Source organism: Perca fluviatilis, chromosome 3, assembly GCF_010015445.1.
Source record: "Perca fluviatilis chromosome 3, GENO_Pfluv_1.0, whole genome shotgun sequence".
Taxonomy (NCBI): domain Eukaryota; kingdom Metazoa; phylum Chordata; class Actinopteri; order Perciformes; family Percidae; genus Perca; species Perca fluviatilis.
Window position 1 is genome coordinate 25,184,270 of NC_053114.1, and position 17,513 is coordinate 25,201,782.

At 40.4% G+C, this 17,513-nt stretch overlaps 1 protein-coding gene across 1 annotated transcript; it reads left to right on the forward strand.

Moving 5' to 3' along the window:
• Positions 1–410: 410 nt before the first annotated feature.
• ipo7 (importin 7) lies at positions 411–16,695 on the forward strand. Its single transcript, XM_039795114.1, has 25 exons — positions 411–615; positions 2,881–2,962; positions 6,226–6,379; positions 6,543–6,701; positions 6,805–6,961; positions 7,133–7,222; positions 7,353–7,447; positions 7,540–7,624; positions 7,738–7,872; positions 8,130–8,229; positions 8,318–8,394; positions 8,956–9,072; positions 9,573–9,662; positions 9,761–9,926; positions 10,057–10,217; positions 11,076–11,204; positions 12,008–12,074; positions 12,513–12,638; positions 12,854–12,951; positions 13,065–13,160; positions 13,482–13,702; positions 14,034–14,242; positions 14,363–14,569; positions 14,680–14,796; positions 15,627–16,695. Exons 1-25 carry the CDS (start codon positions 532–534, stop codon positions 15,722–15,724), a joined length of 3,120 nt encoding a protein of 1,039 aa, XP_039651048.1. The 5' UTR covers positions 411–531; the 3' UTR covers positions 15,725–16,695.
• The last annotated feature ends 818 nt before the right edge of the window (positions 16,696–17,513 follow it).

Here is a 17,513-nt window from a genome sequence, read left to right on the forward strand (position 1 = left end):
ACATACATACACTGATAGCCCAGGTTGTCCTGAAAAAAAAAAAAGATTTCTGTAACTTGATTGTGCATTACAGGGTTGAGGTAATACAGTAGCCTACAAGCATTACACAATGAAACCAGGCGATCCAAAGATTGTAAAGGCCCCAGAGGGTTAAGTATGTGAATATAGGCTACCTAAAATGCGTTTGGCAGGAACACATTTGGGCGTTTGATTATTTGAAGAATTCTGAAAATATTTTGTTTTTCCTGGAAGGAGGGCAACCAGTAGGGGGGTCACCTTACCATCCCTGTGGACAGGTTGTACTAAAAAAAAGTTATGCTGGGAACTACCGAAACTACAACTCCCATAGCTGTGCGGTCGCCGCCGGATGTTCGTGTTGCACAAATTTGGCGCTGATCTATCCGGGTACTTTATTCACTGCTTCCTTTCGCGCCGGGTAACCGGAGAGCCGTGCGTCCATGTGCGCAGTGACTGGGAATTGAGATAGACGTCTGAAATATTAAAATCCGAGCCGTAAACAGAGTTTTAGTTATGGATCCTGAGTCTTTGGTCGAGGCCCTTCGGGGGACGATGGACCCCAATCTTCGTGAGGCCGCGGAGAGACAGTTGAACGAGGTAAAAGTTGAGATTAGCCGTTAATGGTGATGGAGGTTGTGGCGCGGTCTTGGATCGGGCCTCGGCCGTTCACAACATCAAGATGGTGCGATCAGGTAGACTGGGCTCTGCTAGCGCTACCTTGACAGATCAAGTGCTAAATTCCGATACTCGACAAGTATAGTTCTTCTTACGTCCTCACTCCTATCAACAATGTAGAGCCATTAGCATGAATTCAATAGTATTTTTTTTCCCCCGATGATACACTCTTGTGCCAGTAACTAACGTCAATGTTAGCTTAATCATGAGCCAGCTGTGTCGCCTGTGCTAAACAAGCTAGCCCTTCTCGCCCCGCTAAGGAGATAATTATTAGCCCGTCACACACAGTTCTCAGCTAAGTTTTAACTAATTTCGGAGCTGACACGACACAAGAATAATATGACTGGTGTGTAAAACAACAATTGAAGCTGATTAAAATGTGGGGCATGTGCTAGTATGCGTATTTAACAGCAGAATACTGATGCCTGGTTGTGTTGCTAATACTAGCGAGCTAACTTAGCTACTTGTTGGATGAGCTGCCGTAGCTCCGCTACATAGCTGCTGCTCACGTGTCACTGTGACAAGCCCTGAAGTGATGACATTATTTAACAACGCAACAAGATTTACATGAGCCAACTTTTCGCTGTTGCTTGGCGTAGCCACACTTGATATGATCGGTGATTTTTATAGTTACTTTGTAAAAATATCATTAAATTGAGTTTCACGTTAGGCCAGCTCCATGTGAGCTAATGTTAGCAACACTGTCTTGGTTGAAGCTGCAGCCGGAATAAGTTGTGTTGTCTCTCCTCATCCAATCACTATGTTCTCCTTTTAACTTTTAATTATGTGACTCATCACTAAACCTTTAGTGTTTACATTGTTTTTGTTTTCTCCAGCAGAATGTAAGATGTATAAATAGTGTCAGAAAGAAGTTTAATGGCTAAGATTGAGACTGAAATGGATAACTTTTACTATAACTTATAGCTAGGGAGTCTTCCGTTTTGATTGACATATATAGTTGGGGGGGCGGGTGAATAGTTTGCATAGTTTCCCTCAATGCTATTTCAGTTAGTATGGACTGTCTCCTAAATTACATAAAACAACTTGAAGCCTTAATGTCATGTTAAACAATATTTTTAGCTAAGGCCTATTTTATGTTTTCTTTTAAGTGATAATCCATTCATAGCACATGTGTTCAGTATGTTTTGCCCCTTAATGTTTATTTTTGGCAGTGCAAGGGGCATGGGTTGTTTTTTTAAACCCACATATGCGTTGATAGTGATGGCTCCCTTGAATTACATCATTTGAAGAGTGATCTAGAGGAGGATGGAGTAAATCTGTTGGGAGTGCATAGCTTCTAAATACAGTGCTTTGCTTAGTCATAAAGTCTGAGTTTGTTTTTCATGGAAAATTGCCAGATAAAATTGAATAAGGTTTGACCAAATTCTGAAACACATTGCATGATCTTTTAAAAAATATGTCTTTACAATACATTGGAGCTGCGTTGTGGTTGAAAGCACGTTGGGGATATATTTTAATTAACATCTGATAAATCAGTTGGTCATCTCATAATATATCACCTTTACAACTATACAGGGACCAACCTATTGTAACATTAGTTATGGAGGATGCAATTACCCAGAAATATACATTGGTTGTAAACCTGACCTTTAGTCATTTTACCACTTAATCATGTTTTAGAGTGGAAAATTGACTTTGGTTTGAAATTTCAAAAAGACCTGCACTGCTCTGGATCACAGCTGGGTAATGTGAGCATCCCAAATTTTTGAGAATAGTTCATTTGACTCACTGACTGCACGTTTGTACTGTTCTGACATCTGACAGTGTGTTTTAAAATGATCGAGGAAAAATGGAATTTCTTTTGTTTTGTAAACGCAAAAATGCGACGAAGCGCAAAATTATTAATCCATTTCAAGAGGTATTAGTGCAATGTCCTTTTTGTTGTCAATCACTCAGCAACAGTGTATGACTTAAAGCACCTGTACACGAAACCTATTGTGTACTGAACTTGCCATGTCTAAAATAACAACCTCCCAAGTTCCTTATGATGGCAGCATATTTACCAATTCTCCCAGCAGTACAACAGCACGTTACAGTAAAACACTATTAATAACTGGAAGTAGGGTTTGTGCAATAGAATATGAAATCTATAAATGGTATGAAAAATAAGTTAAATGTTTGTTTATAACCGGTTTATATTAAGCTATTCTCAATTCTGATTTTCAGGGTCACACCCAGGTAAACTTTGTGTCCACTCTGCTGCGTGTCACCATGTCTGATCAGCTGGATTTGCCTGTCAGGCAAGCAGGTGAGTCTACACTTTTGACATGTAACAACAGTTCTGCATTGGTAAAAGATGATGTTATAACTAGACGGAACATAAGATCAACTCTGCGTATGTTACTCATGTTAAAGTATTCACTACAAATTCAGGCCCTGCTATCTGCTGGTAACCTAAGGATTGGGACCAGCATATGTTCACAGTCAACTGATTTGTGTAATCAGAGTTGGGTGAATATAGACTTTAAAAATTGAGCTGGAGATTCCACAAAAAATGCTTAAGATGCCAGATGTGCCCTGTTAAAAACATATTATAGGGGGAAAAACTACACAGGTTTGCTAATGACATTTTAACACATTTATCATTGGTTTAATGTTAAATGAATGTGGTAAGTGTATTTTCTGCCTTTTCAACAATTGTATGCCTGTTTGGATTAGACATTCATATGCTAGGAGGCTCACTTTTAGATTGAGACTGAGATTAAACCCCCAAATAAAAATCCAGAATTGGATTTTGGACATTCAAAATTATTGTAAATAATTGCTAGTGAAGCTGAATGAATAATTTTTAAATAGTTAAAATCTCTTGAGCATACAATAATAACATGCAATATAACACTTGCTTAGGAAATTAAGTTTTTTTTCTTCTTTTTTTTCCTTTTCTTTTACTGTGTTTCACTTTGTGTCCAGGAGGTGTTATTTTTAAAACAATGTAATGACACAGTCTGTGCTTTTTTTGTGTGCCCCTTGTATCAATTTGATTCACATACGGTTACTGGAACACCCTGGTACTGTGTGACTTAACAATTTATCCTGCATCTGAATCCAATTTTGTCCGATTGCATTATGACAAATGGGAGTAGATATTTTCCTTAAGCCAAAGTTAAACAGGTCACTTATATAACTTGAAAAATATTTTTTTTCAGCGTTGTTACATGATTCACACTTGTGTTTTTGTGAGGCTAAAGTGCCACGCTGAAGAGCAGTGGACATGTGAAGTTGGTTATATATAGCTTGTTTTGCTGTAGTCAAATGCTGGTCTGAGGAAGGTGTCAATGGGGGGGAAATGAATGTTCAAAGTTAAAATCTTGACCAAAGTTGTTACAGGAAGTACACAGTACAGAGTATTTTAATAATTGTGTGTCCACCTCAAAATATTCATAACTGTACTGGCAAATTAAGCTGTTATAGAGCTGTGCTTTAGTGCAATACATTCCTTTTCCAGCTGTAGGAACAATGTCTGATGGGGTTTAAAGCTGAATAGAGGAGGAGCAGCTCCTGCAGACTCCACAGAAGCTGTCTGAATAATATCACAAGTGAAGCTGATTACAAACATGCATAGTCTTAACTTATTGTAGTGGCACTTAGTCACTACACCAAAGATGCAGAATAAAGTGGTAAGTCACACAGTGCCGGTGTAGGTGGGATTGTTATTCATTTAGCTTCCGTCTGTCTTGATGTTGGTAGGCAGGCAGACATAAAAAATGCTGGCATTATTTATGAAAACGGTCACTCTTCATTTATGATCATTTTATTTGATTAGCAGTTATTACAGTTTTCAGTGACTAGATTGATCAAATTCATTGATCGTAGTTTTATAACAAACCACATCATTGAATGTGTGTTTGAGGTTTTGAACCAGTATTGGCAGCATACAGCGTGTGGTGAGTTTTTGAGATGTCTGCTTCTTTTTGCTGATATTTTTGCTGCCAACTGAATATAAAGGAGGTAATTACAGAGGCAGCAATTAAATTACATTTTATGTGTGTGGTGGTCAAAGCTTTGAGTTGACCGTTTTTAAATGTCACTTTTTTTGCTTTTAGGACCACAAAATAAATTAAATTCATCTCCAATTGTATTTGTGTGGTAGCAGAAATAACTTTCACTTTAAAAACTCTGCATGCAAAGCCCAAAAAACTATCCATTCTGCACAGCCACCAGTGTTGATTTGAGGTTTTTTGTGATCAGGTAGAACTGAGCCTTAAGTATTTGGTTCCCATGTTTTAGATAAAATACAAATTATTGCTGCAGATATTGTGGTAGGCTTTTTGAATGCATAAAACACTTGTAGTGATTGTATAATTGAGCTCTTTTTTTTATTTATTTATTTTTTTTATGTTGTTGGCTCACTGACAAGGTCATTTTAAATGATCCACGACAACCTATCTCTACAGTTTCAATAAGTTCCTGCTTTTGGACTGGAGCTGCAGTTTACGGAAGTTAACACAGACAAATAAATAAATTAGTTGAGCTGTGATGTCTTAGAGAATGGCTAATAGGAATAGCAAAGTTTAATAAAGCGCCACTGTAATCGTACCTGAAGTGTGTATTTCACCATATTTGTATGCCATTTCATGTTTTCTTTAATTTGCCATTTTATATAATTTGGTAAGCCTGTAGCAGTTTCATTCAGCTAGACCTTTTCAAGAACTAATTTTCCTCCTGTCCATTAATCTAATTTATATGACAGATTCTTAGTGGCTCTGCAATTTTGGGCGATGGTGTAGTTTGGTGGTCCTAGGCAGAGGGAGGGGGGGGGGGGATGCTCTGTCAGCATTGGTAGGCTGGATTATGATTGCCTCGCCAGCGGTGTAGACATTTGTGTCAGCAGTCTGACGTCCGCTTTCCAGCCCTCACTCCTCCGCTCCCTCAGATGCCACTCCCTGCGAGCCACAGAACTCCAAGTGGGGCCCCATATTGTAGATGTGAACCCAGCTACCACCCTTGTGCCACATTCAAAACTACTCAACTACAGATGGAAGAATTTATTTCTGCAGCTTCGGATCTGTTCTGAATTTACACGACTGTGTTGTACGATGTCATGATGATGTAAATGCAGTCAATATGATGAGTGCACATTTGGGAGTTTCATAAGGTTGTACACCAACTGAATTTTAAAACCATACATTGTGGATTAGTTTGTAGTTTATTCTCTTAGAGATGGAAGAGCTGAATATTTCTAATGTGCAACATAATATCAGGGCTTTTCTTGATTTATCAAACTTCAAATCTGAAAGAAACACGTTTTTGTATCTTACAAACAAAACAAGTGAATCTCAAATTTGCTTTTAGGTGAAGTGCACAACACACAGCAGTCCCATAAATGGCTGCTTGGTTATGTGAATTGCTCCATCTTTTTACAGCTAAATGGTTTCAATATTAACCTACTTGACTAAATGTTTGTGTTATGGACAAAATAAACAATTTTAGTGATTTTTAAATGATTTTTTTTGTCATTATTTACATGGCATGTGCTGTTAAAGTGCTGACGCTTGTGTTTTCTCTCTCTAGGTGTGATTTACCTTAAGAACATGATAACCCAGCATTGGAGTGATGGCGACGGTTCAGGCACAGAGACTCCTGTCAATAACATCCCTGACGAGGACAGGCAGTTCATTCGAGACAACATAGTGGAGGCCATCATCCACTCCCCCGAGCGCATCAGGTAACCACACGTACCCTGCTGACTGACTGGAGTTAGAGGAGCTCAGGAGATTTTGAATTTGTCTATCCATGTTTTTTCCCAGTTGCTCTTTTCCACTCTGTATACAGCATTCTTTCCCTTTTCTAAATCACTCAATCTAAAGCTGTACTTTTGAACTGGTCAGGGTCCAGTTGACAACATGTATCCACCACATGATTAAGCATGACTACCCCGCCAAGTGGACGACCATCGTGGACAAAATTGGCTTCTACCTGCAGTCAGACAACAGCGCAGGATGGCTTGGCATCTTGCTCTGTCTTTACCAGCTTGTCAAAAACTACGAGTAAGTCAGGGTTCTAAAAGGGAAAAAAAAATTATTTAATTGTACATCTGACATGGGGCTGACATTGTGCTTGTGTGGCTTATGTAACCCGTGTCTGAAACAGATACAAAAAACCAGAAGAGCGTCAACCTCTGGTGGCTGCCATGCACATCTTCATGCCCATGCTGAAAGAACGCTTTATCCAGCTGCTTCCTGACCACTCCAGTGACTCTGTCCTCATACAGAAACAGATCTTCAAAATCCTCTATGCCCTCTTTCAGGTAATTAAACAGTTTTGTTCAACCAGTGTTGAAAGTTTGGTTTGTTCACTGAAATTAGTATTTTATTCTTAAATCTATGATGTCCCTTTTGTGGCGTGAACATAATTATCTGCACTATTTGGAGTTAGATTCAGAAAGTATAATAAAACTGAGTCTTCTACGTCTCCACAGTACAACCTGCCCCTGGAACTCATCAACAGACAGAACCTGACAGAGTGGATGGAGATCCTGAAGACGGTAGTGGATAGAGATGTGCCTCCGGTAAGGAGACCAAGTGAATTCATACCACACTAGTATTGCCAATCACTCCTTACAAATAGTTTGTTTTCCCAGATGTCAACATTTCAGTTCTCCACAAGCTGACTATACCAACATTGTTTTTGGTCTGCAGGAGACGATGCAGATAGATGAAGATGAGCGTCCTGAGCTGCCGTGGTGGAAGTGTAAGAAGTGGGCCCTTCACATCTTGGCTCGACTGTTTGAGAGGTACAAATCCAATAATTGTGCCCTTAACTTGTTTAGTAAATTGTACAAACATGTTTAACAATTACATTCACTATATTAAACCGTCTCTGCAGGTATGGAAGCCCAGGCAACACAACCAAAGAGTATGCAGAGTTTGCTGAACTTTTCCTCAAAGAATATGCAGTTCCTGCTCAGCAGGTAAGAACTTCAGAAGGCGTAATGTAAGCAAAAGCTCTCCAATCACACTGAACTGTGTCTTGTGAAATGCATCTCACAAATATAAGCAATTCTTTTGTATATCTGTGTACTAGGTGCTGTTGAAAGTCTTATACCAGTACAAGGAAAAGCAATATGTGGCTCCCAGAGTACTCCAACAGACACTGAACTACATCAACCAGGGCATAGCACATGCTCTGACGTGGAGAAACCTCAAGCCCCACATCCAGGTACAAATACAACATATGTCTGAATATCCAGTAATCATTTCACGATATACAGTAGTAAAGTCTTGGATCTTGTGCAGTAACAACATTGTGAAACTATATTTGCTTTGATGGGCAGATTGTCACTTGTAGACGCATTATGCTAAAGCACTGCAAATCTGTACTGGTTCAGAGAAGCAAAACTATCTAGCTAACTAGGCATACATCCACTGTTTTAATGCCACTCTCTGATTGTGACTTTTTATTTTGCTTTTTTCCAGGGCATTATTCAGGATGTGGTCTTCCCCCTCATGTGTTACACAGACAGTGATGAGGAGCTGTGGCAGGAGGATCCATACGAGTACATCCGAATGAAGTTTGGTAAGCGGAGAAAGATGGTTCCTGTAATAGGGATTTGTGTGCACCGGTGATGACTAACCATTTATCCGATCTTTGCCGTCCCCTTTAGATGTGTTTGAGGACTTTATCTCTCCAACAACAGCAGCCCAGACGCTCCTCTTCACTGCTTGTAACAAGAGGAAAGAGGTGGGTTGAAATTATTTTGTGGTTAAGTATAGAGATGTTCCGATACCGATACCAGTATCGGTATCGGCTCCGATACTGCCTAAAACGCTGGTATCGGTATCGGGAAGTACTGGAGTTTATGCACCGATCCGATACCACGTAATGAAGCCCTAAAGAAAATCTACGTTAAAGTAGTTTATTTATGTTCTTTTTCATTAAAACTATAAAAGAAAGTTCTGGGGCATTCCTTGTTTGCGTTTGTTCATGTTTCACAAAGAGTTTAACCTGAGCCAGACCGACAACAAAGAAAGAAATCATATCACATCCATACAGAGATAGTAGTATACAGATGTTAAAACATAATGAAATATATGACACGCTGGTATCGGATCGGTACTCGGTATCGGCCGATACGCAAGTTCAGGTATCGGAATCGGTATCGGGAAGCAAAAAAGTGGTATCGGACCATCTCTAGTTAAGTACCTTAACCGTGATTTCTTTTGTCAGTTGGAAGAAACGGATTCTGCCTATGTCCCCACATATTTAATATGACCTAGTCTGGTGTGTTCTTGCTCTTTTTAGGTGCTGCAAAAGACTATGGGCTTCTGCTACCAGATTCTCACTGATCCCGCCTCTGACCCCAGGAAAAAGGATGGTGCCCTTCACATGATTGGCTCTTTGGCTGAAATCCTGCTGAAGGTAAACATCTCTCAGCTAGTTTGTTTGCACTACTTCTTTGACAATTCCTCTTTTCTTCACACAGATTAAAAGGCGTTTGATTCTATTCTGAGCAAAACAGGTGTTGAACATTTGTAACATGGTGCAGATAACCGGATTTTTTTTATTTATTTCTTTACCAGGACTGCCCTCATGAGCATTCATTTGGAAATGGTGGTCTCTAACTGGGGCAAGAGATGGTTTTGCAGAAGTTGGTGTAGCTATGGGCTTTATTATGCCCTCTTAGTTGTAGCTTGGCAGGCTATTGAATGGTTTAATATGTCAGCTGTGGATCGAATATTCAAGTGCTGAAACTAGAGTAGTCATCGGACAATTTACCCAAACTTGGTCTGAACAGCGTATTTTTAGAAAGTATCAAATAAGTCATAGGGAATTTCTTTAAGTTGAAAATGATAAACTTATAGGATAAGTGTTTGTCTGCCTTGTGGAACTTGAATGTTTTTATTTCTTTTTCTACACAGAAAAAGATTTATAAGGACCAGATGGAGTTCATGCTGCAGAATCACGTCTTCCCCCTGTTCCGCAGTGAACTGGGCTACATGAGAGCCAGGGTAAGTGATCATTTCCCAACCTGCAGACCTAAGATTCATGTGGTAACACTATTAAATAATTGCATGCGTGCAACTAATTGACCTCGGTTTTCACACAGGCCTGCTGGGTGCTGCATTACTTTTGTGAAGTGAAGTTCAAAAGTGACCAGAACCTGCAGACGGCTCTTGAGCTCACCCGCCTTTGTCTAATCAATGACAACGAGATGCCAGTTAAGGTGGAGGCTGCTATTGCCCTGCAGGTTCTCATCAGCAACCAGGAGAAAGGTGAGCAAGTAAAGTAATGCAGCTGGTGTTTTACTGACTGCCCTTTTTATACAATGACTTTTCTTTTAAGAATGTGTAATTTAAAAGTTGTCTGAATGGCTAAATGAACTCCTTTTGTTGTGTTCTTTAGCCAAAGAATACATCACCTCCTTCATCCGGCCAGTGATGCAGGCACTCCTGCACATTGTCAGGGAGACGGAGAATGATGACCTCACCAACGTCATACAGAAGATGATCTGTGAATACAGTGAGGAGGTGACTCCAATTGCTGTGGAGATGACACAGCATTTGGTAAGTGCAATCAGTAATGAGGCTACATGTTGTCGTCATTTCACATAATACGTATATATAATCAAGTGGCTTAAACTCTCTATCTGCAGTGAGTGAGGATGGCTGCAATCCCCCAAATAAACTATCAAATGATCCATACCGCTCACAAGAATAACAGGCAACCAAGATCGAAGTCTCTCACTGAGTAGTCACTGAGTAGTCTCGCATTGCCATACCTATCTCCTCGGCGCTGGAGTCTGGTCTGGCTACACTGCTTATCTATTCTGTTATAGGGATAAATGCTCTGGCTTGTTTGTATTTCTTTAAACCGATCACAAATGTCCTGGGCAGTGCTAAGCCACAGATGCAGCAACTGTGCCCTTGCAAAATAGATAGGGGAAGGGGTGGGATATCACGAGCCGACTGACAGACTTTATCCAAGCAATGTCCATTTGTTGAGCCAGACTACTTGCTGAGTAATCAAAAAGCTATGATCTGATTTTTACCCCAAAAGTTAGGGTGTTAAGGATCATATTTTATTATAATTGGCTCACCAAATCGCAGGAAAACCTTTCCTATTCTTCTCTTTAGCCATCAGACATTTCTAAAAATGTGCAGTCAGTTGCACAGCAGCTCTTAACCATTTCAATCTTGGTTGCCATGTGAATGCAGTAATAGCAGATGCCAAATGTTTACCTCTCAAAAAATTGACTGTGGTGATCTCAATGTATGTTGATGTCACATGCATATCCGGTTTCTTTTATTTCATATTGTGGAGATCAGAAATCAGACTTCCCTGCCTTATAGTGAAATGTACGGATACTAAAAGTCCAGTCGCATTCATAATGGTCTCTTTCTTTTTTTTTTCTTTTTTGTTAGGCTATGACGTTCAACCAGGTGATTCAGACGGGCCCTGACGAGGAGGGCGGAGATGACAAGGCAGTGACGGCCATGGGCATCCTCAACACCATTGACACATTGCTAAGTGTGGTGGAGGACCACAAAGAGGTTAGCAGCAGTCACTGTGTGTGTGTGTGTGTGTGTGTGTGTGTGTGTGTGTGTGTGTGTGTGTGTGTGTGTGTGTGTGTACCTATCTCGGTGCCACTTCCTCTGCTAGAAGCATCTCTGGTCTGCTGTAGCGTTCTGCCAACACACTTCAGCCACCCACCAGCTCCTTGGAACACTCGCTGTTCTCTGTGTTCAAAATGACTCAGAGGCTGAGGCAGACACTAGAAATAGTGCCAGGGCACTCTGCCACCATGTCTGCTGAAACATAGGACTGTTTTAGCTTGAAGCAATTAGATTTGACCAAGCATTGCTTTACACTGAGGATTTTGATTGCATAACAGTTCAGCAGCGATGTACGTTACTTTGCTACAAAGAATTAGAATTATTTTTGTGTGACCAATGAGTTTACAGGTTGTTTTTTTTAATTGGATCCTGATGTGCCTTTCATGCAAATGTCCCTTTTTATATTACATTCAGTTTTAAATGGTCATAACATTTTAAACATTTGGTAAAAATATGCTTTGAAACTAGTTTCTGACCCTTTTTTAAGTGGTTTCTCAGCAGCATACTGTATATACACTGTATAACACAAAATAAGTGCTTAACAAATGCGTTGCCTTATAATATGTTATTGTACACATTTTGTACAAAACGTGACTAAATTGTTTCACTCACTGCCTTGTATTGAATGACATCCCAGCTGTTGAGATGAAACTAGACACAGTTGATCACGGCAGCTTTAACTTCTCTAATTTAATATATTGATTAAACCCTCATTGCCTTTAACCCTCATGCTGTTTCAGATCACCCAGCAGCTGGAGGGCATCTGTCTGCAGGTGATCGGCACTGTGCTGCAGCAACATGTACTGGGTAAGCAGGTCCTTCTGTGCTTCCGCATTCCAGCTGCATATTGCACTAAAAGCGAGAAATAGGCCATGCAGTTGCTGAATCTGTCTTCATTTCAGATCAACAAAAGGTCAGTTTTAAAGATTTGTAAGATTTTGAGAGACTCTAGTCATGCTCATTCTGCTCCCCGTTTCCGGGTTAGCACGCTACCAATCAGCTGGGTCATTTGAGTCAGACTGCTGGCAGTGCCCGCCCCGCCGATTATACATGTGAAATCGGCCAATATGAAGGACGGACAATGGCACGGAACACACCGAACAGACTCAAGTCACTGACCTCGCCAGACTGTCAAACGGCCGATTATTGGCTCTATGTGTCGGGCCTTAAGAGATGATCTATTGATAATAAACCGACTATATTTACTCCCAGTGACTCACTTTTCTTTCTCTTATTTTTCCCCAGAGTTCTACGAGGAGATCCTGTCCTTGGCTCACAGCCTGACCTGCCAACAGGTGTCACCACAGATGTGGCAGCTCCTTCCACTGGTGTATGAAGTCTTCCAGCAAGATGGATTTGATTACTTCACAGGTATGTGGTTGGCTAAGAACCAGTGCTTGCATTCATATTAGAATGCGAAGTTGGTTTGTGTTTTTGCGTGATTTTTTTTTAATATATTTTTTTTTAACTGTAAAATAAAAAGGAGCGCTAGAACCGCACTTTAACGGCCAATATCCAGAGAAAAAGTGTGGATTTGTTTTGCTGTAAACTCAGCTGTGTGAAAAGTAAATGTGTTTCTGTTTCAGATATGATGCCTCTTCTTCACAACTATGTCACAGTTGACACAGATACTCTCCTATCTGACACCAAATACCTGGAGATGATTTATAGCATGTGCAAGAAGGTAAAATGGTGCAGTGCATCATGCATGATGTAACAGGATGTGTTTTCAAGCTAATTATTTGTGGTGATTGGTGTGTATTTAGGAGGTTTACTTGAGACTGTCCCTTCACACAGGTCCTGACAGGTGATCCAGGCGAGGACCCGGAGTGCCATGCAGTCAAGCTGCTGGAGGTGATCATCCTGCAGTGCAAAGGCCGTGGCATTGACCAGGTCAGTACAAACTGATGAGCTTAAAGGGACAGTTTGTTGAAATAGGGCTTATCATGGTCTCTCCTAGCTGTAGATAGGTGGGCCAACACAATTACTTGCACGGAGACGACAAATGCGTTGGCCCACCTATCTACAGCCAGGGTAGAGGGTGATAAGCCCTATTTCAACAAACAGTGGCGTATTCCTTTAAGATACACAACTAGAGACTTGAAGCTGCACAGGATGCTTTCACTCCTTACATTAACATTATTCATTCTAATATTTGTTATAGTATTGGTAATAGGCCGTTTTGCTCTATTGAAGCTGAACTTACTGTTGCAGGTTGTGCCCTTGTTTGTGGCTGCTGCATTGGAGCGTTTGACACGGGAGGTGAAGACCAGCGAGCTAAGGACTATGTGCCTGCAGGTGGCTATCGCTGCACTTTACTACAGCCCCCCTCTTCTCCTCAACACTTTGGAGAACCTACGCTTTCCAAACAACACTGAGCCTATTACTAACCACTTCATCACCCAGTGGCTCAAAGATGTCGACTGCTTCCTTGGGTGAGAGTTTGAGTTTTATAATTTAACGCTTTTTTAAATCTCGCAATAAATGTCTTGAGCCTGGTATTAACTGCAGACACTATTCATATTCAATTCCATACTTGCCAAATGTATGAACTGTGGCTGCAACTATTAATAATTTCATTAAAATTCATCTTTTATTTTGATGATGATAAATGCTGACCTCTAGAGCCCAAAATTATGTCTTCAAGCTATTTACATAACCAGCAGCCAAAGAAGCCTAGAGTAGTGGCTTCCTCTAGTAATTGTTAATTTCAGGACTGCTATCATAAATCCCGCTAACCTTTTGTTCTCCTCGCTCCCCTCACAGCCTCCACGACAGGAAGATGTGCATTCTCGGAATTTGTGCACTCATTGACCTCGAGCACAGGCCTCAAGTTGTCAACCAGGTAGCCGTCCAGCTTCTTCCAGCAGCCATCCTACTGTTCAATGGCCTCAAGAGGGCGTACGCCTGTCGAGCAGAGCATGAGAATGACGACGACGATGATGATGAAGATGGGGAAGAGGATGACGACAATGGTAAGGCGTTAGTCTGATGTATTCAGTGTTACATCAACCAAAGTTCAGTATTGCTCTGCAGGGCAAGTGTATTGAGTGATGCTGAAAGGTGTCCCCTTAACTCCCCCTTAATGAATGTAGCTGAGCTGGGCAGTGATGAGGATGACATTGATGAGGAAGGCCAGGAATACCTGGAGATGCTGGCGAAGCAGGCAGGAGAGGACGGAGACGATGAAGACTGGGAGGAGGACGATGCTGAGGAGACGGCACTTGAGGGCTACACTACAGCTGTAGATGATGAAGACAACTTAGTGGACGAGTATCAGATCTTCAAAGCCATACTACAGAGTAAGACGGCCTGTTGACGTGAAAATGTGTTAATCAATCTTTTGCAAATCAAAATTAAACGACTCAGTAAAACGAATATCGATCACTGATCTCACTTTACTGTTATGCAGATATCCAGAGCCGTGACCCAGCATGGTACCAGGCACTAACGCAGGCCCTTGATGAAGATCAGGGCAAACACCTTCAGGACATTGGCACACTTGCAGACCAGAGACGGGCAGCACATGGTGAGCGCCTGCTGAGACTGCACCCCAATTTTCCAATTAAACTCTGATGCGGTACTTCAGTCCGGCAATAAAGCACATTTTTACATGCTACTATTTCCTGCTTTTTTTGTTATTGGTTTTGTTGCTTCTCATTCATTTAAATTCTAAATGTTACAAATGCCATTTCATCTATACATTTATCTGAAATAAAAAAGTACTGTAGTATTCATAGCCTCTATCCAATTACAGTCTAGCATGTTGCAATCAGCTGCATTTCTGCCATTTTTTTATGGGCACTAAAATGTGTGGGATGATTTAAAGAACCCATTTTCCACCTCCATAAAAGAAAATGTGTGTTGTAATCCTAGTTAAGTTGTAAAATGCCAATACATTGTGGCGTGTCCTGCCTGCATGGCTTCAGTTATGTTTGTAAGCCAAACTGGTGGCTAGGAGGCTTAGGGGCTGATGAAAAACCAGTGTCCAGTGTTCAAGTCTGTTGTTCCCCCATCTCTCCCCTCATTTCCTGTTAATTCTCTATTGTTTAATAATAATAAAGCCATTAAATGCCTAAAAAATGCTTTGGATCACAATGTGTGGCAGCTAGTCTTGTCTCCAAATTATGTTCCTGTGTTCTGTGGATGGATACAGGGAAACCTTTTTAAACTCTTACTCTTCAAATGACCACATGATATTTGTCTTGGGACTTGCTGACATTTAAAATGGACCGACATTTGGGCAGTCTAGCACGAGTTCTGTAGTATGAACAGTGAACAACACTTTCCTTCAGGAAACAACTTCATTTTTTTTCCCTCACGTTTTGTGTTTAAGTACTGTTGCTTATCTTATTACAGAATCCAAGATGATCGAGAAACACGGCGGGTACAAGTTCACAGCGCCAGTGGTGCCATCTACTTTCAACTTTGGAGGCACTGCTCCAGGAATGAATTGAGTCATCCGTTCTTCTTTTTATTACTCTGTGACTGATTGTAGTGAAGTGAAAAAAAGCTTGTGTTGTTCCCTTAAGTAGTGGTTCCCGAACTGGTTCTTCTCAGTCATTCTTCAATCTGTCAAATGGGAAATAAGCACCAGAAGATGTGGGAAAGCAACCAAAATGCAACCAATGGCTGGGGAAAACAAACCAAGAACTTGAGCACGATGCAAGAGAAGAAGCTCTGAACAACGTTGTCTTCTGGAGCCCAGTGTGGAGGGGATACCATGACGGCAACTCTTTTGTTTTTTTTCCCACTTAAACAAATTTGGGGGATTAACAGTTAGAAATCGATAATGGGACTAAATATTTCATTATCATTGTTGTGGCCTAATGGCCGTAATAAGATTATACCTCTGGTAGTGGTGATATCTACGTTATTTTCTGCATAAACAACACTCATGTTTATGAACATACAAGCCAAGGTTATTGATTTTTCAAGTAGCCTTGAAAAACAACCAGAGGCATTTCTAAGGTGTTAACAGCTGTATTCATATGTAGCATATTGGATACAACATAGCACTATGTGATGCCTGATCTCTGTAAATTAATGACTAGCACTTTCATATTGTTCAGGTCTTCTAGCCTTCTGTATCAGACTGCAAATTTTTTTAAATTGAAGACTATTTAAAATGAAAACGGCTGTAACTTTGTTACTTTGCAAGCGACTTCTGTAATTGCTGGTTGTCACCCATCTGGTTACAGAGTGGATCAGTGGGCAACTTGGAAACTATTGATTTCAGGAAAAAGAGAATGCTCTTGGTGTTCAGTATGGCTACAGGACATGTTTGTGAGCACTGAAAGTACAATTGAATACATCATTGAAGCATGTACAATTGGACTTATCGTGATGGTCTCAAGCTTTTGGTTGGTGTATGGATGAACCATCTATATATACAACAACATATTAAAAAAAACAAAAACTAAGGGAATCCAAGACCCAAGTGTTTTCTTATACAGGTACTTGTCTTTTCCTGCTGTATGAATTTATTGTATAAGTAATTGAGTATATGTTATTGAGATATATATATATATATATATATATATATATGTATATGTATATATGAATGAATGATGTCTGTCCAGAGTGTAGTGCTCTCCTGCAATCACAAATGTGCAGTTATTTGTGTTTTTTTTGTCATACAAATGTATTTGGACATACAAGCCTGGTTAGATATATAGATATAGTTTTGGCTTTTCACAGAGCACCTCTGAAGCAAAAATCAAAGAATCACTTTTACAACTTGATCATAACATTTCCCTTGTGTCAGAGACCAGCAGACCAGTGAGTAGAAAGACCGGGTATTGGACACTGTGAGGGCAGACAGAGATACATGAAAAGATCCCTGACAGCTGTGCTAGTCCTGCTGTGACCAGTCAAAACGTCTGCTGTGAAAAAGGCCTATTTACCAAACTATTCACCAAAATCAGCTGACATGATTCCCTTAAGATGGATCCTTTGTTACCTAATCCTGGGGCCTTGTTTTGAGTTAAAGTATAGTTTTAAGAACATTATTTCAGTTTTGTTATGAGATTCTGTGTTTAATCAGTTTACCACTCAGCAAGTCTAGTATTGTAGCATAGAAAAACTGCACACGTTGCATAGAGAACTGAAGGAACGCTGGTTAATAAGAGGCCTGCCAGCTCATTTTTGCCCTGGGGCCCAATCTGTCCAAAATACTTAAACTTCAGTACCTCAATTTCCTGTCCCTCAAAATTACTTGTTCATTTGACCTTGTTAAGTGTTCCT

What these genes read in the sequence shown, in the direction of transcription:
- ipo7 (XM_039795114.1), top strand. Translation starts at nt 532, where the DNA reads ATGGATCCTGAGTCTTTGGTCGAGGCCCTTCGGGGGACGATGGACCCC. An exon ending in TTGGCTCGACTGTTTGAGAG is followed by an intron (nt 7,448 to 7,539) that starts GTACAAATCCAA and finishes CCGTCTCTGCAG; the next exon opens with GTATGGAAGCCCAGGCAACA. An exon ending in TTTATAGCATGTGCAAGAAG is followed by an intron (nt 12,952 to 13,064) that starts GTAAAATGGTGC and finishes CCCTTCACACAG; the next exon opens with GTCCTGACAGGTGATCCAGG.